Source organism: Rhinolophus sinicus, chromosome 1, assembly GCF_057876585.1.
Source record: "Rhinolophus sinicus isolate RSI-liver-muscle chromosome 1, RSI-T2T, whole genome shotgun sequence".
NCBI classification, from domain to species: domain Eukaryota; kingdom Metazoa; phylum Chordata; class Mammalia; order Chiroptera; family Rhinolophidae; genus Rhinolophus; species Rhinolophus sinicus.
The window spans coordinates 10,484,696-10,507,449 of record NC_142501.1 but is presented as its reverse complement, the minus strand read 5'-3'; the positions used below and the strand labels follow the sequence as shown (position 1 = coordinate 10,507,449).

The 22,754-nt window shown below is 50.7% G+C and overlaps 2 protein-coding genes and 1 long non-coding RNA gene across 4 annotated transcripts in view; 1 reads left to right on the top strand and 2 right to left on the bottom strand.

The window, feature by feature from the left end:
- Window positions 1–6,024: 6,024 nt before the first annotated feature.
- Window positions 6,025–7,759, bottom strand: LOC109448790 (uncharacterized). Its single transcript, XR_002137598.3, has 3 exons — window positions 7,628–7,759; window positions 7,269–7,333; window positions 6,025–6,129 (listed from the first exon to the last, which is right to left on the bottom strand). It is a non-coding gene; the product is annotated as an uncharacterized LOC109448790 (long non-coding RNA).
- A 1,002-nt stretch (window positions 7,760–8,761) lies between these two features.
- On the top strand, window positions 8,762–17,973 carry KDELR3 (KDEL endoplasmic reticulum protein retention receptor 3). The gene is made up of 5 exons (XM_019734476.3): window positions 8,762–9,030; window positions 13,289–13,389; window positions 15,306–15,464; window positions 16,085–16,337; window positions 17,172–17,973. The coding sequence occupies exons 1-5, from the start codon at window positions 8,940–8,942 to the stop codon at window positions 17,210–17,212; spliced, it is 645 nt and encodes a 214-aa protein (XP_019590035.1). The 5' UTR covers window positions 8,762–8,939; the 3' UTR covers window positions 17,213–17,973.
- DDX17 (DEAD-box helicase 17) overlaps window positions 17,971–22,754 on the bottom strand; it is a 19,041-nt gene continuing 14,257 nt past the window's right edge. Inside the window, exons 12-13 of one of the 2 annotated variants that reach the window (XM_019734475.3) lie at window positions 21,918–22,160; window positions 17,971–20,978 (exon numbers count right to left, since the gene is read on the bottom strand). In XM_019734475.3, coding sequence (XP_019590034.1) covers window positions 20,473–20,978; window positions 21,918–22,160 — 749 coding nt within the window. In that variant the 3' untranslated portion in view covers window positions 17,971–20,472. The remainder of the gene's footprint in view (window positions 20,979–21,917; window positions 22,161–22,754) is intronic. The other variant, XM_019734474.3, reaches the window with a different exon arrangement.

Here is a 22,754-nt window from a genome sequence, read left to right as displayed (position 1 = left end):
GGAGAAGTCCCCAGCACCCCACAGCCTCTGGCGAGCCAGTCACTTCCGTGGCCATTCTGCCACCTCACTCCAACCTTCTGAGGAAGCAGGTGGGAAAGTGCTCCTGCTCCAGCGTGGTAGGATGAGAGAACACCTTCAGATAGACAGCCAGAACTTCCTGGGGAGCCTGGAGATCTCTGACTAGTCCCAGTTAAGACAGGGAGAGACTGAGGCACCCCGAAGTCGGATTGAGAACTTCCTGAATATTAAGTTTCCTCCAGCTCCTTCAAGTTTGTTTATCCCCCAAAGATATGACTGGCACAGGTGCTACAACACACAAACCACATGACTGCTTCCCTTTCCCCGAGACCCTCCCCACTTGAAAGGATACTGTCCCAACTCCTGATGAGCAGTCAGGCCCCACCTTACCCCACACCCCATATACCCACACATACACCCTGATCCCCACAGATTCCAGAACACACCAGATGCTTCCACACCTCTCTGCCTTTGTACATGCTGTTCTTCCTGCCTGAAATGCCCTTCCTCCTTTTCTGCCCCAAGAATTCCTGCTGTTCTCCAAATCCAGCCTCCACACCACCTCCCCTGGGAAGGACTCCAGAAGTCCCTGGCAGAAGTCATTCATCACCCAATCATTCATTCATCCAGCACTGGGCACAGGTTTGGTTCTTTTAAATGGGCTTGGGAGTCAGGTCAACTTGGGCTCCAAAGCACTTAGGAGCTGCATGACCTTGAGCAATTTTTTATTTAACCTGTGTGTAAAACGGGCAGATCAAGTAAGGGAGATGCACAAGAATGCACAGCTCATACCGTGTTTCCCCGAAAATAAGACCTAGCCGGACCATCAGGGTTAATGTGTCTTTTGGAGCAAAAATTAATATAAGACCTGATATTATATTATATTATATTAGACCCGGTCTTATAGTAAAATAAGACTGGGCCTTATGTTAATTTTTGCTCCAAAAGATGCATTAGAGTTGATGGTCCGGCTAGGTCTTATTTTGGGGGAAACACGGTAGTAGGTGCTCAGTAAACGTGACCATGCCTTCGCAGTCCTCCCTTCACCACTGTGCAGATATCCATAGTGCATGTCCCATCCCATGCCTGTCTCCCTCATTGCGTGGCTGTGCCCTTGCAGGCAGGCAACAAGGACTGAAGTTCAGCTGCATGAATCTTGGTGTGTGAATGGATGGGGGAATTCGAGCCATCTGAATGCTGGCTCAGCGGCAGATGTGTGCTTGGAACCTATCACACCTTTCCATAGATTGAAAGTAGAAGGCTGCAGGTGAGGAAAATGACTTACGGTCTCCTTCACTTGGCCAGAGGCCTGGCCTAGTGGCAGCCCTGGAGTGTGGGGTGCAGGGGAAGGAGGAGGGACAGGAAGGAGTATGGAGATGGAGACAGGGATGTCTGTAGACCCAGAACATCTGTTGCTGTGGGATCAGACCTGATGCTAGGTCACTGGGCACACATTTAAGGAAGGGGTGGGGACTGGAGGGCAGTGCTTTCTGGGAGAGGGAAGGGGGAGGCCTGGTGGAGAGGAAACATCTGGTGATGGTCACCTTGCTAGGCCTGGGGCTGAAGCCTGGGGCCCCCATTGCTCATCTCCTGTAAGGAGAGTCCTATGGAGGCCGAGGGTCGACTGGGAGGAAGTGGGGAGAGGCAGAAAGGGCAGCTCCAGGCAGGGAGAAGTTCATGGGCCCCAGGAAAGAGTCCCTTTTCCACCATCCAGTCCTTGTGTGACTCTAGGCGGCTCACCTCTTCTCTCTGGCCTCAGTTTCCTCATATGTAAAGTGAGGAAGATAATACCCATTTTAAAGGACTGTTCTGAGGATGAGTAAAGTCTGAAAGAGGAATTCGCCATTGTCCATCCCATGCTTGAGGAGCTGCTAGTAAGGCAGGGGTGGGGAGGTGGGAGAGCGATGTGAAACAGGTGTGCAGAGGCTTTGGGGCGGGGGAGGGTAGGCTTGGTTGTCAGAACTCTGGGGACCCTGGGCAAGTTGCTTGTCCTCTCTGGACCTCGGAGGATCATCTAACACAGAAGCACCCCCTGGATGGAGTGAGGGGACCAAGTACCCTTTGAGTGCACATCATTAGCCTAGGATTTGTTTCCTTTAATCCTTACCAGAACTCCACGACAGAGGTACTGGGTCCTGATGGGGAAACTGAGGCACAGGTCCTATTGTTATGTGTGGCCTGGGCGGCCAAGGACAATTCTCTGGAAGGGTGAGACTTGCTCTGAAGTTTGATGGGGAGTGATGGTTAAACGCTTGTCTGTTTGGCCAGAGCTTCCAATGCCTCCTTACTTGATCCTCACAGTCCTATGAGGTAGAGACTAGGAGTATCCCTAGTTCACAGATGAGGAAACTGAACTGAGACATGGAGAGAGGATGTGGCTTGCTCAGGGTCACTCAGGAAGTAAGAACCTGTCTGAGCCAGGATCTGAGCCGGCTCCTAGCTTCTGGGGAAAGGTCATTTCAGGCCAGCAGAGCATTTCATAACAGGCTCACTCTAAGAGCCTAGTTAGGCCTCTCTGGTCCCGAAGGGGCCCTGAGAGGATGTACAGAGGGCTGGGAGGACTGAAGAGGAGGGGCACTTGAGCCAGGCAAGTGGGACAGCTGGGGAGAGAAGGGAAAGGGCCCCTTCAAAATGCGGGAGTCACAGAGTTGAGAGGTTTTTGGCCTAGAGAGTTCCTTAAAGTCCTCCAGCCCATTCTACAGATGAGACAAACTGAGGCAACACAGTTGCTTAGATTAGAAATCAGACCAGGACACAGCTGGCCTGTCTCAGAATTCTAAAGTCTGAGCCCTGAGGGGTGAGGACCAGAGGTGAGGAAAGGGGCTTTCGGCGCCCAGAAGTCCAGGACCCATGCCAGGCCGCTGTGCCCTGGGGATGGAGGACTGTAGGGGTCTCTCCCACCCTCTGCTCCCACCCTCGCCCACCCCCCACTACTCAGTAGTCACCAGGGTGGAATATTTTAGCACCTATAGAAAAACCGCCACAGACGGCCTGTGGCAGCTGTTGCTAAGGAGACGCTCCCAAAATAGCCCCCCTCCGCCAACCTTTCCCGCTGCTGCTCCTGCTGTGGGGAGGGGAGGAGGTTGGCACCCGTACTCTGGCCCCAGGTTCACCCGTCCGCCCTTGCTCCTGGTACCCACATGGGCCAACGACCTGGGCAGCCACAGGTCTGCAGAGGAGGCAGGAGCTAGACTGAGCATCCCTGTGGCCTCAGCCACCAGCCCTCAGCTGGGGGAAGAAGGTCATCCAGATGAGGGGAGATGGGGGAGAAAAGAACATGGCAGCCATGATCCACAGCACACTCCCACATATGCACAATCAGACCTCACCGTCTTACACATCAACTGTGGACACCACACGTACAAACCCACAAATGGCCACCTAGATCTGCATATACACCATCAAAGACAAATAGATGCTCGGGTAAACATATGCCACAAATACACAACACACACCTGCAAGTACATAACACACAGCCATAAATACACACATTTACATACACGTACACAAATATGTGTCTCAAGTACACACACACACAAATGCATACACAGCCTGACAGCACGTGAACACACAAATATCCAAACATGCCCAGCATGTGGCGTTCAAGGGCATTAAGTGGTATTACCCATGGGCTCGGTCCAGGGGCCATGCTTATCTTGGGACCTCCAGACATCCTTACGTAGTGGGGAACTTCTACAGTGCAGCCAAAGGCTGGGAGATTAGGAAGGGGTGTGCAGGAGGGTGGGTGGATGGTGATGTCTCTGTGAACCCCTCTAAGTGGGTGTTCTGGGGACCAAAGGATCCCTGGTACCCAGGAAACCTGCTTTGGGAACTGGTAAGTGAGGGGAGGGAACTCTTGCCTGCAGACTGGAAACCTCTGCGCTTGGAGAGTTCTGAGCCCCAGGTTCACTATGCAGCTGGTTGGCAAAGGTGCTGCAGTTGAGGCTGGGGTGCTGCTGAGGGCAAGAAAGCAACAGGGTGGCAACGGTGATGGTCTTGACAGGTGCAAAGCAGTTTATAAGCCACTTTTACATTCGTGATGTTGTATACTTTGGTAACAGCTACACTGAGTGGTGTCTCCATCTCTGAGACCCAGACAGGAGAGGGGATTTGAAGACCACACAGAAAGTTACTAGCAAAGGTGGAACCAGAGCCCAAGGAGGCTCCAGCTCCCAGCCCTACGTGCCTTCCTCTTGGCTGCGCTGAACACGCTGGAAAGGCCATCAGGTGCAGGCTTGGCTTTACCCCTGATTCGTCCTGTGATGTTGGCAGCCAAACCCTCCATCTCTCCACCTGGAAAGCTGAGAGTGAACCCCCAAGGGGTGTATTCAAGCAGCAGTTTGTGGCCACAGCCGGGGCTGGGGAGTGGTGACCGCTGGATGCTCTCGTATTGTCCGCGCAAGGACGAGGGACGCCGAGTCGCTCCCCTCCGCATTTGGCCAGCCGCGGTCTCTCTCCAGCCTTGCTGCGTGGCTCCGGTTCATGAATCCGGGCTCCGCGTCTTCGCTGGCGCCTCATCACTCGGGAGACACGGCGAGCGGCTTGCGGTTGCCTTGGGAACCTCGGTGGGGCCGTGGAGCGCGGCGCACGACTCCACGCTCAGGGCGCTGGGCGCCGGGCCTGCGCCGCGCACCGAGAGTAGCGTTTGGAGTCAGAGAGACACCTGTCGCCAGCGGTGAAGGAAGGGGCGTCGCGGCAAGGGTTGTTATTTTTTCTTTTACTTTTAATTAAGGTGTAACTTAATACATACATCTTAAGAGTACATACCGCTCGATGATTTTTACGTGTGTATAAAATCCGTGTAACCATCTCTCAGATCAAGATACAGAACACTTCCAGCGCCCTGGAAGGCTTCCTCCGGTTGCGATGTTATTTTTAATTGTATTTTTTACACTTCTCCGGGAATAAACCGGCGAGGGAGTAATGGCCTTCCGAGGACACAGAATTTCCGTGTCTTCTCCCGGCTCTGCTTTGCCTCCTTCGGGGCCCTCCTTGGGCCTCAGTGTCCTGTAAAAAGGAGCACGGGACTGGCATTTGTCGTGTGGTGTGCTCCTTACAAAGCGTTTAGATACCTACCTAGCTAACTTTGACCCTAATAACTGCCCTATCGAGTCAGTACTACTTGGTTTATACCCAGATCACCGATGAGAACGCTATGATTTAGAGAGAAGGAATAAATTGCCTAAATTCGGACAGCTCGCTGGTAGTGGAGCTAGAACTCCAACAAAGATCTGTCTAACCTTGACGTTTATCTCTCTTTCTCCACCCCACCCTCCTTTCCCCCCTGGTCGTTGGCCTCTTTTAAAGAGCGGTACAAATTACATGCGCTGGGAGAGCGGGTCGTTTCACATCTCTGCGCTGTTGCGCATGTGGTTCCTTCTACTTGGGACTCGCCTCTTCCCCAAGGTTTTGTCCTTGAGAGGAGCTCCTACTCGTCCTTCAAAACCCGCGAGGGCAATCTCTGAAGTCATCCTAACTGCAATCCTCCCTAGCGGCTCCCCACAGCCCAGGGTAAGACTCTGCTCTGCACAGGCACTCGCCACCCACAGTGCGCCCAAGGGCTTCTCCAGGCTTCGTCCAACTTCAACCTGCAGGGCGCCCGGCACACATCTGGTCTTCAATAAATATGCTTGGAACTGAAAGTGGAGAAGAGGTTTTGAAACCTTGTTTTCTCGCTCTGTAAAAATGGAGTCCACAGTAACCATGCCGCTCAAATATGTTGAGCCCAAAGAGAGCTTAGGGAACAGCTGGGGCAGAACCGCAGGAAGAGAAAGGCTGTCCACAGCCCACCCTGACTGGATTAGGGAATAGACTCGTCTGCGCCTCCCAGGCCAGACTGGGGTTGCCTGGGAAGATTTCATTCCTTCCACTGGGGAGCGTCTACTCGCCTAGGCCAGAGGGAAGTAAAGCGGCCTTCAGGGATCCGAAGGGAGCTCCAGGAGCCTGGACCCATAGCCCCTCCTTCCTTCCAGGGCCTTCCAGCGAGAGGCTTCCGATTAAGTAGTGGAATGTCCTTGGGCTGATTTTTCACTTTGTATCCACATTTTCCTTCACACAGAATTGGAGGCAGTTGGCAGGATATTCAATACAGTGGTGAAATATACCAAAGGGCTAGGACCAGGAAGGGAAGAAGATTATATATAACTTTTCTTTTCTATAGTTGAGTAAGTCCACCATTCTCTTTCCCATAAATCTGACTTCAACCATACATTTTGCTTTGTTAACGAGATAAAAACAATTCTTTGAACTGAAGGAAATTTCCCCCTCGGCTTCCTGTCAATCGCATTCCTACAGCAGACACATTTTGGGTGTCAGGAAAGTGAGGCATGGAGGGGTGAGGGACTTGCCTTGAACCCCGTGGCAAGAGGGACACATAATTTCTGATGGTGCAGATGCCAGCGTGCTGGCATGGGCCAGAGCCAGGGGTTTTAAATGAGGATTTTCCCTCTTCTCCAGAGGAAGTGTTTGAAAAATGCTCCACCTTGAAGATGAGGTAGGTATGAAAAAGGCAGTGCTGATTACTAAGGCTAGAGTGGTAGAACTTTGAGGAGAGGAAGTCTATGTGACCTGGGGGAGAAAGAGACAAATTTGGGCTTCAGTTTCCTCATATGTAAAGTGGGAGAGATGAGCTCCTGTCTTAAGACAGAGGAAGTATCAGTTTCTCAGTTTCATAGGGAAGACTATGAAGGAGGGCCAGATACAAGATACAAGGAGGGCCAAGTAACCAGTCAGCAATACTTCCATCTTCATTATCCCCATTAACAGATGGGAAAACTGAGCCCCAGAAACGGGACATGGCAGGCTCAAGACCACTGTGGCCATGACAAGATCTTGGCCCTGGGGCCACCCAGCTTGGGTTCTTTCCCCTCCACCACCACGGGGGTCATTCCTCAGACCTCCCCTGGCCTTGGGCAGTTCCTCTGGGGTCCCCCTTGAGAAATAGAGGGAAGAGCAGGATTCTAGCCTTGTTCCAGCCCCCTGCCCCCGGCAGTTGGAGTTGTTTCTCAGGAGGACAGATGTTTCACCAAATGGCAAATGCACGTGCTTTTCCCTGGCTTGGGGAGGAGGTGGGTGCTGAGAAGGAGATGCCAGCTGGTTGGGCAGAGAGAACTGTAGCCACACCTGAGGTATTTAAATAGCCACCGCCTTCTCTGGGCACCAGCTGGAGGGGAGGCATCTGGGCAGGAGGGGGGTGAGAACAGGGAACAGAGCAGCTCATTCAGAACCTGTCACAGCCTCAGGATGAGTACCTGGCTTCTCCTCCCAGGGGACTTGGACCACGCACCTCACCGCCCTGGGCCTCCGTCGCCATCACCTGCAAAGGGAGGATTTACAGCCTGCTTGGAGGGTGCCTGTTGAGGCTGAATGGAGAGAACCTGACTAACGTGTCTGACCCATGCCCAGTACCCAGTAGATGCTCACTGCTTGATGGCTATTGTTATCCCAACCTCCGTGTCAGGGCAGGAGGCCCCACCCATTGCAGTATCCCTGACAAATGGGCACCCACCCCCTGTTCACCCACCTCTCATGCCAGAGAGCTCATTACCTCCCATGACAATCCACAGTGAAATGGAATCAGAGAATCCCAAACTGAGAATAACAACAGTACCTCTCTTGTAGTATTACTTAGATCAGTGCCTCTCAAGCTTCCGGTGCACACGAATCACCCAGGGATCTTGTTTAAACACAGATTCGTGTTCAGTGGGTCTGCGTGGGGGGGCCCGGGTTTCCTCGTTCCCAGCAGGCGATGCACGTGCTGCTCCTCCTTGGGTCACATTTTGAGTCTCAAAGGACTGCCTTGCCCTGGAAATCATGGCGAGGGGCCCACGGAGGGTCACGAGTAGGGGCGTGGGGTGGGAGCAGGCCAGCAGTTTAGGGAGACATAAAAGTCCTTCATGGGAGAAGGGAAAGGGGGGTGTGGTAAGACCCCTTGGCTCATGCGGGCCACTCCTACAGATGCAGAAACCAAGGCCCACATAGGGTGGCTGACCTGCTCAGGCCACACGACACTGGGAGGATGTCTGCTTACCTGTGGCGCTCCACCCTTCACCCTTCCTGCTTCCCAGCTTTCAGGCCAACACCCCCTACCCCCTGGAGTCTCTCCTGGCCTGTGCTCCTGTTTTACATCTTGTAATACTAGGAAGAGAGAGACAGACATTAGTGAAGTCAGCCTTACCCCAAACCTGAGAGTCTGGGTACCACTGTTCCCCCCCAACAGGTCATGTCAGGTCAGGAAAAGGTGGCTATTCAAATAAAGATGGGGCTGCGGGAAATCAGTCTCCCTCTCTTCTCCTCACCCCACCCCACCCCACCCAAGGAGGTGTTCAAACCCCAGTAGGATGATGACAATAGCAGTGGGTCACCATGTATGGGGTGCTTCCAACCTGCTAGGTTCACTCCAGCACTGGCATACAGGACCCCACTTCACGGTGGCACCGGTATTATTAGCACTGTGTACAGATGAGGGAACTGAGGCAGAGACAGGGGCCCAATGGCTTGCCCAAGGTCACGTGCGGGAGGACTCCGGGTTCCGAGGAGGGAGGCAGAGCCCGGACTCCGGGCATCAGAGGTGCGGGACGTGGCGGCCCCCCGCCGGCACAGAGCCGCCTGGGTGGCGGGCGGCGGGCCCGAGCCGGAAGCCCCCAGCCTGGCCAGGCCGCCCCGCCCGCCCGGTAGCCGAGGCGCTGGGATGGGCCGGGGGCGGGACATCGGGCGAAGGCGCTTCCTGGCTCCTTGGCGCTGGGGCTGGCCTGGCCACGTCACCGCCGGGCCGAGAGAGCGCTGGCGGAGCGGCGGCGCCCGGGCGGAGTGCGGGGCGCTCCGGACCCACAGGCCGGGCGGTGGACGTGGCAGCCGCCTTGCCCGACAGAAAGTTTCCCTGGAGTTGGCTGCGCGAGGGCGCAGGGCGGGCGGGCTGGAACATGAACGTGTTCCGCATCCTCGGCGACCTGAGCCACCTCCTCGCCATGATCTTGCTCCTGGGGAAGATCTGGAGATCCAAGTGCTGCAAGGGTGAGGGGCGCCCCGGCGGGCGGTGGGGGACCCGGGAGCCAGCCTGCAGAGTTTGGGGGCGTCTGCTGATGTCTGTTCAGGATGGAGACTTGGGCTTGAGCGTGACTGAAACAGTTTTTGCAAAGCTCAGCTTTCAGAGAAAATGGAAAGTTGTACCATTATCAGAGGGGGAGGACCCTGGAGATTATGGAGGGAGGGTGGGCTTGTGCTTTCAATCAACTGCCTCACCCCCATTGCCACTGCTAGTTGGAAGAGGACGGCTGTAAAGGGGAGGCGACACCCGCGTCCTGCCGTCATTCCCTTTGCTCCGTGGAGCGGCAGCGGTTGAGGCCCATTGTTCTCTCTGCCCCAGTCAGGCTCAGGCTGGGGAATAGGAGGTGGAGGGACAGAGGAGGTAGGAACACAGTGGCCCCCAACTTTCAGTCTTCTTTCCTTCCCCTCACCGCTTTCTCCTGCCCCGTCTCAGACGTCCCCCAAAGCTGGGCCCTCTTCCCTCTCCTGCCTGGGCCAGGCGGCAGTGATGTGGCAGGAGGCGCCAAGCCCTGCCCAGGTGGACATGGAGCTGCCCCTGAGCAGAAGCCCAGGGAGCGCCCTGTTGCCCAGTAATCGCTGCCTTGCTGGGGGTTTGGATGAGTTTCAGGGCTGGCCTGGTGGTGGCCAAACAGACTCAGTGCATTAAGAGGCTGCCCAAGCCTCCTGCAGCCGTCTTTGTCCGCTAGTGTCCTGGAGATGCCCTTCCCTGTGCTTGGCACTGGGGTGAGGGGCTACAGAGATGAGCGCAGGCTCCTCGTAGGGGCCAAGGAGGCAGAGAGCCGACCCCTGAAGGCTTGCTCTGTGCTGGGTCCTGGAGGACGGGCAGGGTGTCACCCAGCAAGGGTGTGCTGTGGAGGACACTGGGGGTGCAAAAGCCCAGAGATCACAGAGGGCAGAGAATGCCCCAGGAAGGGTGAGCAGCCCAATTTGGGGGTGGTCTGGGAGGCAGATGAGTCTGGGGGGAGTGTGGTCCAAATGTGATAGGGCTTTGTCTGTCAACCTGGGAGTTAAGACTGGGGAGCCATGGAAGGTTTGGGAGTAAGAGAGAGGGCTTGGAAGGGGACCTGAAGCATGTCACTCTAGAAGCTGTGTGCAGGAGCCGAGGAAGGAGGCAGAGAGCGCAGCAGGGAGGCCGCCAGCCTGGGAGGTTTGGTGGGGGTGTGGGATGGGTGCTGATGTGACGGTCATTGCAGAGGGAGTGATTCTAGACCTGGAGACCATTTGGGTTGGGGGTCCCTGGAGAGATAGGCACTCACTGTTCCCACTCAAGGGGATGAGAGCCACTGAGGGGGTGACAGGGGGCAGCAGGCTCCTGTGAGGGGAAGAACCCCGCTGGGACCTGTCCCTGCACTTCCACAGAGGACCTGGGAAGGGTGTACAGCCATGACTGGGAGGGGGCGCTGTTCCCCCACCCACTCTGCCAGGCCCTGTACTAGGCCCCTGGGATACAGCACAGGCAGTGGGCTTTCTAGCAGTGGGAGACCGCCAACAAGCAACAGTGGTAGCAACCAGGGAAATGATACGGTTTGTTAGAGGCGCTAAGGCTGTGGGAAGAGAAAGCACGGACCAGTGGTGGGGCCTGTGTGTGCGGAGAGGGACCAGCACAGGCCTGGATGAGGCCTGCGGAGGTGAGGCGCCTGGGTGCCAGCCGAGTCAGCCCCGAGGGGCAGGGCCTGGTGTGACCCCGCTGACTCAGCCATGAAGGCAGCAGGACACTGGGACTTTGTTCTTGCTCTGCCCCTGGCTCACTGTGTGCCCTTGGGCCTCAGTTTCCCCATCTATTTTTTTTGGGAGGGAGGACTGGACCTGGTCGGTGGTCCTACATGTGCCTGGGACCCCTCAAGGACTCTGGCCAGGTTACCGGCTCACGTTGTCTTCCATATTCTGGGTCTCCATGCACAGCTTGCTTTGGTGAAAATTATTCACTGCTTTCAAAAGAGTGGGCAAATCATTGTGCTCCAGGTCACCAGGGCTCCCAGGCACTGAGGAAGATATGAGCGAAGCACAGGGGTCTGACAGGCTGAGGATGGGGAGAGGGGAGGGGTGGGGGAAGGCTATGTGAAGGGGGTGGCCAGGCGTCCCCACCGGGGCTGCCTCCTGGACCTTCCCAGCCAGGCCTCTGTGAGGGCTCAGTGAGATGGTGTAGCAAGAGGCACAGCCCAGATCCGCTCAGTGTCGCCTCCCCCCAGGGGCTCCTTCCCCCACAGCCGGCCAGCCAAGGCCCCAGGGTGGTACTCACTGAATCGTCTTCAGTCCTCACAGCAGTCCTGCCCCAGATGTGTGAAGGTGCCCATTTCACAGATGAGGGTCAAGGTTGCCATGCAGGTAGGAAAGTCGGCACATGGACCCCACGCTCTCCAGAATGTTAGGTGTTCATCCTCTGTCATTAAAAATGCCCCCCTCCCCAAATGTCCATCACCAGAGGAACAGTTAGATAAGGCAGTTCAGGCGTATGAAAGAACTAGACCCTGAATCAGGTACCATCACTTCTCAGTGCCAAACTCCCCAGTTGTTCCATTACATTTAGAATAAAATCCAGACATGTCACCATGGCTGCAGGGAGGGAGTGAGGAGAAGAGTGACCAGATGTGGGGTAAGGGGAACAGCTGGGAGCCCTCATGAGCCATGAGAAGGATTTGGATCTTTATTTTAAGGGCATTTGGGAGCCACTTAAGGGCTTTAAGCAGAGTTTTGTTTTACAAATAGCCTTTTAGTTGCTGGGTGGAATTGGGGGAGGGGTGGGCAGCCAGGAAGGACTTGGGAAGACCAATTGGGCGTCACTGGGGTGGGGTGGCTGGGCTGAGTGAGGGGCACTAGAGTAGGAGCAGTGGAGCTGAGAAATAGGGAGGGGGTGGGACCAAGGGGAGAGAGACTCAAGGAGGGCTCTTGGTTTTCTGGATGGTGGTGGCATATGAAGTAGGGGAGACAGAAGTGGCGGGGTTCGAGGGGGAGATGATGAGTTTGTTCAGGCAGGAATATATAGGTCAGAACTCGGAGGAGAGTCCAGAGCAGGAGTGTCCCTGGTGTGTGGGGTGAGATGGCAAAGGGACAGAAGGAGAAGAGAGGTTTGGGTGGCGAGGACAGGAACAGAGAGAGGAGGTCTGGGCAGGGGTGCAGCATACACGCCGTTTGGGATGGATGGACTGCTCAGCAGGCTCTTGAGAGATTGGGTGAGTGGGGACAGAGATGACCTTTGGATGCAGATACGTGGGCACGTTGATGGGAGTGGTTTGGTGAAGTCTCCAGACTGGTGTGGGCTTGAGGGGGCACGAGAAAAGGGAGGCGGGGCATCTGCTTACCTCACTCTGGAACCGCCTCCATGACATAACAAAAGTGGCCAAAAGGAGACTAGGAAGCAAGCCAGCTACGTGCAGCATCAGTTCCTGGATTGGATCCTGGAACGGGAAAAGGGCGTCACTGGGAAAACTGGTGAAGTCCAAATAAAGCCTGGAGTGTAGTCAATAGTGCTGTACCACCAAATTAACGAAGTCGATTTCTTCGATATGGTCAATGTTCTGTGACTATGCAACATGACAACACTAGGGGAAGCGGGGTGAAGGCTGTACGGGAACTCCGTACTGTCTTTACAACACGTCTGTAAATCTAAAATTATTTCAAAATAAAAAGTTAAGAAAGAAAGAGTCCAAAACAGGTGAGGAAATAGCATGGGAAGTATGACCCCGGTTTTGTCATCTCGATGCATCTGTATGTAGCATATGTGTCCACATGTGTCATGTGTATGGATAAGCCAACAGATCTGGAAGGACGCACACTGAGGCTTTGGGATTCAGGTGATGGCTGCTTTTTAATTTAAAGCTTTGTGTATTATCTGATTCTTATAAAGTCAGTGAGTTCTCCAGAAGACAGAGCTTGGGGGATTGTTAGTGGAGCTCGGGCGGTGGAATGAAGAGAAGCCACTACCCCCCACCAGGCCCGATCATACCACCCCTGCCACCCTTTCCAGAGCACACGTGGGGCACTGGGAATTCATATTTATTTGGAGACTGGGAGACACATTACAGCCTAATGAGGGGAACAGAGACTCAAGGGATCCAGTGGGAAGGGGTGCTTCCTGTCCTGCGGAGCTGCAGTGCCTGGACAGGGTGTCGTCCTTAAGGGCAACTGGACACTCTGGAGGTCTTTCCAGCTCAGGCTCCGGGCTGCTCGAGCGTGTGTGGCCTGGGTGTCTGTGTTCTCATTGTCTCCTGTCCCCCTCTGGCCACAGGCATCTCTGGGAAGAGCCAGATCCTTTTCGCTCTCGTCTTCACCACCAGGTACCTGGACCTGTTCACCAACTTCATCTCCGTCTACAACACAGTCATGAAGGTGAGGGGGTTGGGTGGCTGTGGGGCGGCTGCCATCTCCCCCCACACCGTGAGACAGTACACACGGGAACTCAGGCCACGGAGCCAGGCAGACCTGGTTTGAGTTGGCTTTGCTGCTAGCAGCTGCGGGCCTGGGGCCTGGGCAAGGTCTCGGACCTCTGGGTAGCTCAGTTTCCTCCTCTGAGAAATGAAGGTACTAGTATTTACCTCAGAGGGTTGTGTTGTGAAAATTAAACGAGGTAATACATGGAAATACAAAATAACTGTCATATATTAAACATTCAATAAAGGTTAGCTATTATAATAGTTACAAAACAAGCAAAGAATCAAACATGGTACCCTGAGCTTTCAAAGAACTTATTCAACCATCCATTTGACAAATACAGAGGGTGCTAAAAAAAATGAAGACACATTTTTTGAAAGGAACACACTATTAAAATTGTAATACTCAACATATACCGATAATAAAAGATGAATACAAGTCATGTTTGACTCCTGCAATTACAAGAGGCGCTCAAAGTGGTTCCCATCAGCGTCCAGACACTTCTGATTACGGCGAACTACTGCTTGAGCAACGCTGACCAAAGTGTCCACTTGGATGCATTATTTTGGCACCCCTGGTATGTAAAGTGCCCAATACCCAGAAGATATTTAATCAAAGCGAGTTCTTTTTCTCCTCATCAGGGATGTCCCTGTGGGATTCCAGGCATCTTGTTCCTAGGATTGGTGGGAGGAGGCGCCTGTTACCTGGGGGGTGTTGAACTCAGTGTGAACTTTAGTCTGAGGTCCTGAAGTCACTGTCTACTTAAACTCAACACACAAGTAGCAAACACCATCTGCTTAGTTCATTCTCTGCCCAAGGGTCTGGCATGGGCAGTCCTGGCAGGGACTGCAGACACGGCCCTTGGCACGACAGGATGAAATCTGGGAACTGCAAAGACATGTTTCCACACTTTTGCGAGATGAAGAAGTGATCACCACTTCCTTCTCTTTCACTCGTTTTCTGCTGGGCCCTGAGTGAGGCGCTGGGAATTCAGAAGTGGACAGGATGTGAACCTTCTTACAGGAACCCCGTCACAGGGGAGACAGACCGTGACACGGACCTTTACAGAACATGTGATCATGGGCAGTGTGAATAATTTCACATGGGGCTGTGGTGACACTGAGTATGTGTGCCTCATTCTGGTGAGAAAAAGACTTCGAGGAAATAACTTCACCTGAGTTTTTACATACATAGTTCTTTAGGCCAATGTAGTCCTGGACCATCAGCATCACGTAGGAACTTGCTAGAAATTCAAGTCCTCAGGTCCACTCAGACCTGCTAAATCAGAAGCTGTGGGGGCAGGGGAAGGGGCAGCCATCAATGTGACTTTGATGCACATTCAAGTTTGAGAACCGCTGGCCTCTAGGTTTGAGAGGCCAGATCATAAAATCATTATATGCTGGAGGACAGCTAGTGTCGTTGGGAAAAGAGCTTTTCTGAAGGAGCAGTGATCAACTGACTCAAGGGGTGTTAGTCCTCGTGGAAGAATGTTCACAAAGTCACTGCTACACACCCAGGAAGTTGAGGTTTTAACTGCCCTGGACCGCCACTGCTAAATCCTCCGACGGAGACCAATTCCGGCTTCTTTTGCTTCACGCTTTGCAGTGAGGAGACAGACTCCTGGACACCTTTCGAGTCTTCATGGTAGCACAATCAGTCCCAGTCAGGAGCTCAGAGTCACTTCACAAAGGCTCATTAGCTTCGGGCTCTAGGCCACTGGGCCTAAGAGAAATTGCCAACCCGTTTCATCCCTTCCCTCTTGAGGCAGAGCACTAACGCTTAGGTTTCGCACGTCCCCACTCAGGGTGGCTTTGGAGCCCAGCACACAGGCAGGGAAATGACTTCACCAATCCCACGCCTCTCCCCCTTTGCAGGTGGTTTTCCTGCTCTGTGCTTATGCCACAGTGTACATGATCTACGGGAAATTTCGGAAAACGTTTGACAGTGAGAATGACACATTCCGCCTGGAGTTCCTGCTGGTCCCTGTCATTGGCCTCTCGTTCCTTGAGAATTATAATTTCACTCCCCTGGAGGTAAGGAAAGGGACCCCGAGTCCTAATTCTGAGGAAAACACGCTCCCTAACATCCTGCCCTCCTAACGTCCGGGCTTGCTTTCTGCTACAACCGCAACTGTGACTCATGTTAAGTTTAGCAATTAGCCACAAGCTACCCGTACCACTCCACCTGAAAATGGGCACATCTGGCGATGTTCATAAAGCAGGCATCACAGCACTTAGGGCTGTTGGGACCTTGTGGCCAATAGGTGATTCATGGCCATGAGGACGCAGTCCAGGTTGAGACTTCAACTCAGCAGATCTGGGGTGCAGGGCAAGAACCGCAGGAGATTCTAGTGTTCATGACTATATTTGGAGAAACATGGCCTCAATTAAGGCAAGTTTATACAAGAAAATTCTGCATTTAAAAAATTATGTGCTATAGAAATGTTCATGTGAAAAAAGCAGTATGCTTAAATCTTCAAAATTTTTTTTGTATTTAGAGAAAGGGGTCGAATGCTATGCTGATTAAAATGTTAAAAATTGTTAAGAACGTGACTTATTTACTGTATTCTCTCGAGTGAACATATTTTAGTAATTCTTTTAAAGTGACGGGCCCCTTCTGGGTTGTCATCAGCCTTCTCATCTCCTTGGCTCAGATCCTCTGGACTTTCTCTATCTACCTGGAGTCGGTGGCCATCCTGCCCCAGCTCTTCATGATCAGCAAGACTGGAGAGGCCGAGACCATTACTACCCACTACCTGTTCTTCCTGGGGCTATACCGGGCGCTCTACCTGGCTAACTGGATCAGGCGATACCAGACTGAGAATTTCTATGACCAAATTGCAGTGGTGTCTGGAGTGGTACAAACCATCTTCTACTGTGACTTCTTCTACTTGTATGTGACCAAAGGTAGGTGCTGGGAGTAGTGTTGCTGGCACTGGCCCCACGGGGTATTCATCCACTCAGGGTCTGAGGGCAGGAAGTGACAGAGGTTAAGTCTTTGGACCTCTCAGTGCTTATTCTAATGGGGCAAGACAAGTATTTTCAGGAAACACTAAGCGCCATGAAAAAAAAGACCGAATAGGATAGTTATGTACAGCGCAAAACGTATGCAGGGAAGACAGCTATGAAGTAACATGACAAAAGTTAGGAAAATACAGAAAACCATTCTGGAGAGAACAGCTTATGTATAAGCCCCAAGGCAAGAGCAGGCCTCGTGTGATCAAGGACAAAAAGGCTAGTGTGGTCATAAATTTATAAACCCAGAGGTATCAGAAGTCAAGCAAAACCAGTCACAGAAGGTCCTCACAGCCTGAGTAAGGGGTTTGTTTGCATTGCATTTTGATTGTAAAGGGCTGCTATTGGAGGGGTTGTTTAAACAACCAATCCACCAGGTGCTATGTAGGGAAAAAAAGCAGCCACAGCAGGAAACTAGTTATGGGGCAGCTGCAACCAGCCAGGAAGAGGTCATCAGTGGAAAGAGGGACATGGAGTTGGGGGTTGCTGATAGCCTGGGTGTGAAACGTGGGTCAGATGCTCAACTTCCAGCCTAACGGGGTGGCAGTGATGGTCAGTAAGCAAGACGGGGGTCAGTGAGTCTGTAGTTAACCTGGCAGGAAGGTTTCCCGTTGGCTTCAACCTCTGAATGCCTGTGAACAGGGCATTAGAGATACTAAGATCATGCAGAGATCTAGTCCTTTCATCAGGATGGTCAATTCTAATTTCATCTTCATTTTCTTCTAGTCCTTAAAGGAAAGAAGTTAAGTCTTCCGGTGCCAATTTGAGGTCCTCAGAGATGTCCTACAGCTCAAGGACGCAACGCCAACTATTTAAAATGTTCTACTGGGTGACTTATACATGACTCAGATGTTAAAATTAAAGCCAGAAAAATGAAAATAGTGTGGATTTCAGCAAAGCATTGATCCTTCTATCTAGAAGCCCTTCTCATCAATACATCCCTTATGAGGTAATGAAAACCTTGGCCAATTACACAAATACGGGACCGCACGTCAACTGGAACAAGAAACCCTGGGTGCCTCACCCATGAATGGATCAAATAAGCCATTGATCTCTAAACTCCGAGTGCAACACTCATGCCAAGAACAGTCCATCTCAACCAGGAAAGATGTCCGAGTACAAGGCAAGCCACATTTACCAGCTTTGGCAAGACTTCAGCACTTCTATGCCTCACCTTTAAAATCTACTTGAGTCCTATTGTAGTACAAGGTAGTCCCACACTCAGTACCGTAATCCCAAGTCACAACCCCCTGTGGGTACCATTAGCATGTATTTTACGGGAGTGGCGGGGGGGGGGGGGGGGGGGGGGGGGGAGGGACGACAATATACCCAAGCTTTTACCTGTCTTGTTGCTTTGTCACTCAAATTTTTGCATTAAGACCAATCAATCCCACCTCCCTTTCACATTTTTAGGTGCTAAGGTGATTTCCAACATCCCAACCTTGGCCTGAAGCAAATAAAAATTAAGAGGACTATCACTGGACTCTAGTCAGAGAATTTTTAAGCAATAAAACGCTCGGCACCGTAATTGTCAACAGTGTTTTATTTATACCTACAAAAGAAAACAAGATGGTATCAAAAGGACGATTTACAAACTAATAGCAACATAGTTTTTAGCATCCTGTGCCTGAACATCACACATCTACAAATCTTTCAAGTCTTAACGCAACAGGAATGTGTTCAGAGACCAGCAAGGACGTGAATAGAGCTCTGATCCCGAGCAAAAGCCACCAACCTTTTTAGATGAGAGCAGTCCACACACACAATGAGCTGTTAGGGAGGGACTGGGGAGAAGCAGCCCCAAAGCTTAATATTGAAATCCTTTCCCTAAATGGGTTTCCACCACGACCACATACCTAACATCAAATGAGATCTCTTCTGCTCAGGTTCTGAAAGCAAAGGCAGAACCTTATTATGAGTGACAGACACAGAGGCAGCAGTTTCTTTCGAGCTACAGGAAAAACTCTGCTCGATTCCAGCTGTACTCAGTCCACACTAGCTTTAAGATTTGGAATATGCTGTTATTTTGACTATATGATTACATCACTGGTGGGTAAAAGGGAAGCAAGCAGACCAAATACCACTTGCTTGCCCAGAAACCTCTCCCGAAAAGGGATGCTTATAAGACCTGTAAGAATAGGACACCCCCACCGGAGGCACCGGTTTTTAAAAAAAAACCCAAATTTTGGTGCAGAGATATCTCTAATGGACTGGTCAGTGCTTACACGAAAAACTTCTGTGTGTGTGTGTGGGGACACTTTGGTTTGAAAGCGCAGAGCAGTTTTGCCACGTTTTTCCTGTGCCTACTATTCCCCCCTCGGTCTAAACTTCTATAAGTGGAAAAAGAAGAAAAGTTAAGGAAGAAAACAGGGGGACAAAAAGATGTCCAAGTTCTTACATGCATATACTTCAGCTTATGCTGACAACCTACCTGTATGTTGCACATTCAAGCATACTTTCAGAACCCCTCAGAAATAATCCTTTCTCTCCCCCTGAAGAACTTAAAAAGGAAAACAAAAAACCTCAAGTATTTAGATATTTGGATCTTACAAACCAGCAAGCACTCTCAGGCCTTAGCCCAAGAATGCAGTGGAGCCTTCCCCCTTTAAGTACATTGTCAATGAACAATACTGATGACAGCACTGCAAAATGAAGTTTCACACTAGGTATGGAAGAGGTTTCTGGGGCTGTCTGATCTCCCTGTCCTGTTATGAGTGAACCCAAGAGCAGAAGATTCTTTCCAGGCCTGTCACAGGAAGTCTCGGTAAATCAATCAGTATTACTATGAAGGGGATGAACTCACCTACCTTTAGATGGAGGAAAAGTAAAAAGACTTAGGCTTTAGTTCTCTGTAACTTTTCTTAAGCACTACCTACCTGTAAAAAGCTGAGTGCAAAAGGATGCCGAGGAAAATTTGCATCCAAAAGCTGTTACAAAGCACTGCAGAGAACAGAGTATAAAGAGAGTAAGAGTTCTTTCTTAATAAACCCTTGAGATTCTTTAAGATAACTTGGCCAAAAGGGCTGAGGAGCTGGCCAAGAGCTGCTTTTATTTTAGCTCTAGAGTCTAAAATTTGCCCACTGAATATACTGTTTATAATTAAAGGTGTTTTTTACACTGCAAGTGAATGCATATTTAACTGGTTAATAAATTTCCAGTGAGCATTTATGTTCATTCTGCTCACAGCAGCTGTCTGGTTGGAAAATGAATTTCACAGATGGTCCCTGTTTATACGGGGAAGAATAGGCAGCTTCCACCCAGGTGCTGAGATGCTACATTTAACCAATGCAATAAACACTTGGGGTTTTTAATTTAAAAGATACACTTAAAAAATTCAGACTCGGGAATTCAATTTCTAACCTGACACTAAAATGGTTCCTTTTCAATAATTGGGAAGGGAGAAGGCAGAGTGTAAGGGAGACAAAACGAATTAGGAATTTTTAAACTGCTGAATGCACTTCTAACAAGCAACCAGCCAAAATGGCAATGGCAAAGAACTGTCTTAAAAACTCATCAGGCCTGAGGAAGCCTGCTCCAGCTTGAGAAACATTAAAAAGCATGACGGAAAATGTGCAGGGAACTCCCTCTTGATTTTCTAACTGAGTAATGAGAGCAATTTAAAGCACAGATGCCATCTTCTTCTGCAGAACTCAACCCTCTACCCTCCCCTACCCACCCCCCCAACTCAGGACAACAAAAAAGGGCTCCCACAAAAGGGCCTAATACCTTGCTTTTTCTTTTAAGATGAAAAATAGCTCAAATATCCTCAACATGCAAGAAGTTGGGGGGGAAAAAAAACTCTTCCAGTCAGCTATATATATATTTTTTTACAAAATCTGTTATTACAGACTGGATCAATTTGGCGGGCTGAAGAAACCTGGCAGTGAATTCTAACTAATCTGCAGGAAAGACAAACCACAATGGCTGGGATAAAAAATAAAAAAGAAAAGGGGAGAGGAAAAACAGGGAAAGACAGCGTTCCTTTAAATGTAGTAAGTCTGCATAAGTCATTACCACTCGAGTGGTTTCATTTACGTGAAGGAGGAGGGGGAGGAGGTGGGGGAGGGTATTGGTAGGCAGTCTGCCCCATGTAACCTATCATATTGGTAGCTCCCGGAGGCTGTGCAAACTGTTGTGACATCAGTGGCTGTGGTTGCTGCCCAGACCGGCCTATCCCACTAAACTGCTGGCTAGAGCTCTGTGAACTTCTCCCAGTTGAAGCGGTGGTACTAGCCCCGTAAGTGCCAGCGCCATATTCTGGGGCTGTATAGCCACTGGTGCCATAAGCAGCTGCCCCATAGGTGCCTTGACTATAGGTGTATTGGCCTGCTTGTGCTCCAAAGGCAGAATTGGGACTTCCATAGCCACTGCCGTTAGCGTAAGCGGCTCTATCGGTCTCACTACGATCCCGATAGCTCGCAGAGTCTCTCCGGCCACCATCCTTGACTCCTCGAAGCCTGCGGTCACACTCATCCTGATACATCAGATTGGGGTTGTTGGCTGAAGAAGCGGTCCGGTATCGAGAACGACCTCCTGATGGGAGGATACAAGGGATTTTTAATGCCAGACATACGAACCGAACATATTCTTCTACTAGGTACAAAGGTATTCAACATTTTTTACTGATCTTTAGTTAGGCGAGCTTCCAAATCAGTACTTAAAAAATATGCCATAATTTTCATCTTGAATGGGACACATTCAAAAGAATGGTAATCATTAAGGATATTCAACTTCTCACCCATTTAGGACTTTACTTGAGGATTACCAAGAAGCACAATCTTAAAAATGTAGGAACAATGATAAATAGAGGTTTAGGTAACTTACCATAGGTTTAAATAAAAAAAGAAAAAAAAAAGAAAGCTAAGCCCAAACCACCATGAAGGGGTTGAGCCTTTACCAGAGCACAGTGGTTCTGAAGTGTTGCTTTGTGGACCTAACTGCACCAGAATCATCTCATAAATCTTAGGAAAGAAGTTCAGGTTCCTAGCTCAATTCCAAACCCACTAAAAAAAAAAAAATCTTTACTTTTAAGACTGCTCAAGTAATTCTGATATAGAACTTAAACATGCAGTAAGTTGAGGCAAAAAAGACCAAACTTGTAGTCAGGAGGCCTAGGTCCGAGTGTATTTTGCAGCTAATATTCAGATCCAACAGCTATCTATGCCTGTTCTACTACCATAAAACGGTGTAAAATTCAGTATTAAAAGCAACCCTAATTCAGCTTAATTTTGAACATGCACCATGTACTTCAAAATACAAAGGCCAGTTTTATATCATCTATAGAAACATGCTGCAAAAGGACAATCAGGGCAGGCCCGAACTTTCCTTCGTCTTACTCAGGAGAGACTATGAAAACGACAGGCCCTGCCCTTTGCTCCTCAGCCACGTCCTCCGGCCGTCACAGGATGAAACACACAGGACACAGAGAACACAGAGATACCTTGGCAGTACCTGGACAACTCCAGGACTTACCCTTACCCCCTCCTCCGCCGCCGCCTCTGTGGTCCACCAGCTGCATCAGCTTTGGATTGATGGCCTGGTTGGCTTCTTCCAGCACCTTGATCAACTCCCTGGCCTGCTTTAGGTTTCCCGGGGTGAAGAAGGTGTAGGCGGTGCCCTTGTTGGTGCTGCGGGCGGTTCGGCCAATGCGGTGCACATAGTCCTCGGAGCTGTTTGGATAGTCGTAGTTGATCACAAACTTGACATCTTCCACATCTTCCAAGCCGACGGTGAGTCAGTGTGGAGGTTGACGTGGCAGGGAAAGAGAAGGACATGCCAACGACAGGTGGGAAGCACGAATGCAGATGACAGCAAGAGGAGAGAAGGTTAAGTTAGCAACCACTCTGAACAGGAACAAAAAAAGACTCATCCCAACAGAGTAAAAGAGGATTAATGATTCTCGGGACATGCATAGGCAGTGGCGTCTTGATCAGCTATAAAATCCTAAAGGAATCCCATTCAACCATCCCTACTCCTGCCTCTGCTGTAGTTTAACCAATAGAGAGACAGGAGTTACACCAAATTCCAGCTCTATCCTTTTCAAAACTGGAACATAGAAGACCACTATTAAGTCACAAGGCCGAATCACTTCTACTCTGTTGGGAGAAGCCTGGCAAAATCTACCAGTAATATACAAACTTACCTTTAAACCAGTCACAGAGCAAAATGAAAAAAGAAACTTCGTATACTGTATTACTACATTTTTAAGGAGACTTAATCAAAATACGTAATTTTTTGCTTTTGTATTTTTAAAAACTAATCAGAGTCCAAGTGAACATCTAGTTTCCTTTGCAGAAATATCCAAATTAT

What these genes read in the sequence shown, in the direction of transcription:
- KDELR3 (XM_019734476.3), top strand. Translation starts at nt 8,940, where the DNA reads ATGAACGTGTTCCGCATCCTCGGCGACCTGAGCCACCTCCTCGCCATG. An exon ending in TCTACAACACAGTCATGAAG is followed by an intron (nt 13,390 to 15,305) that starts GTGAGGGGGTTG and finishes CCCCCTTTGCAG; the next exon opens with GTGGTTTTCCTGCTCTGTGC. An exon ending in CTACTTGTATGTGACCAAAG is followed by an intron (nt 16,338 to 17,171) that starts GTAGGTGCTGGG and finishes ATTTTCTTCTAG; the next exon opens with TCCTTAAAGGAAAGAAGTTA.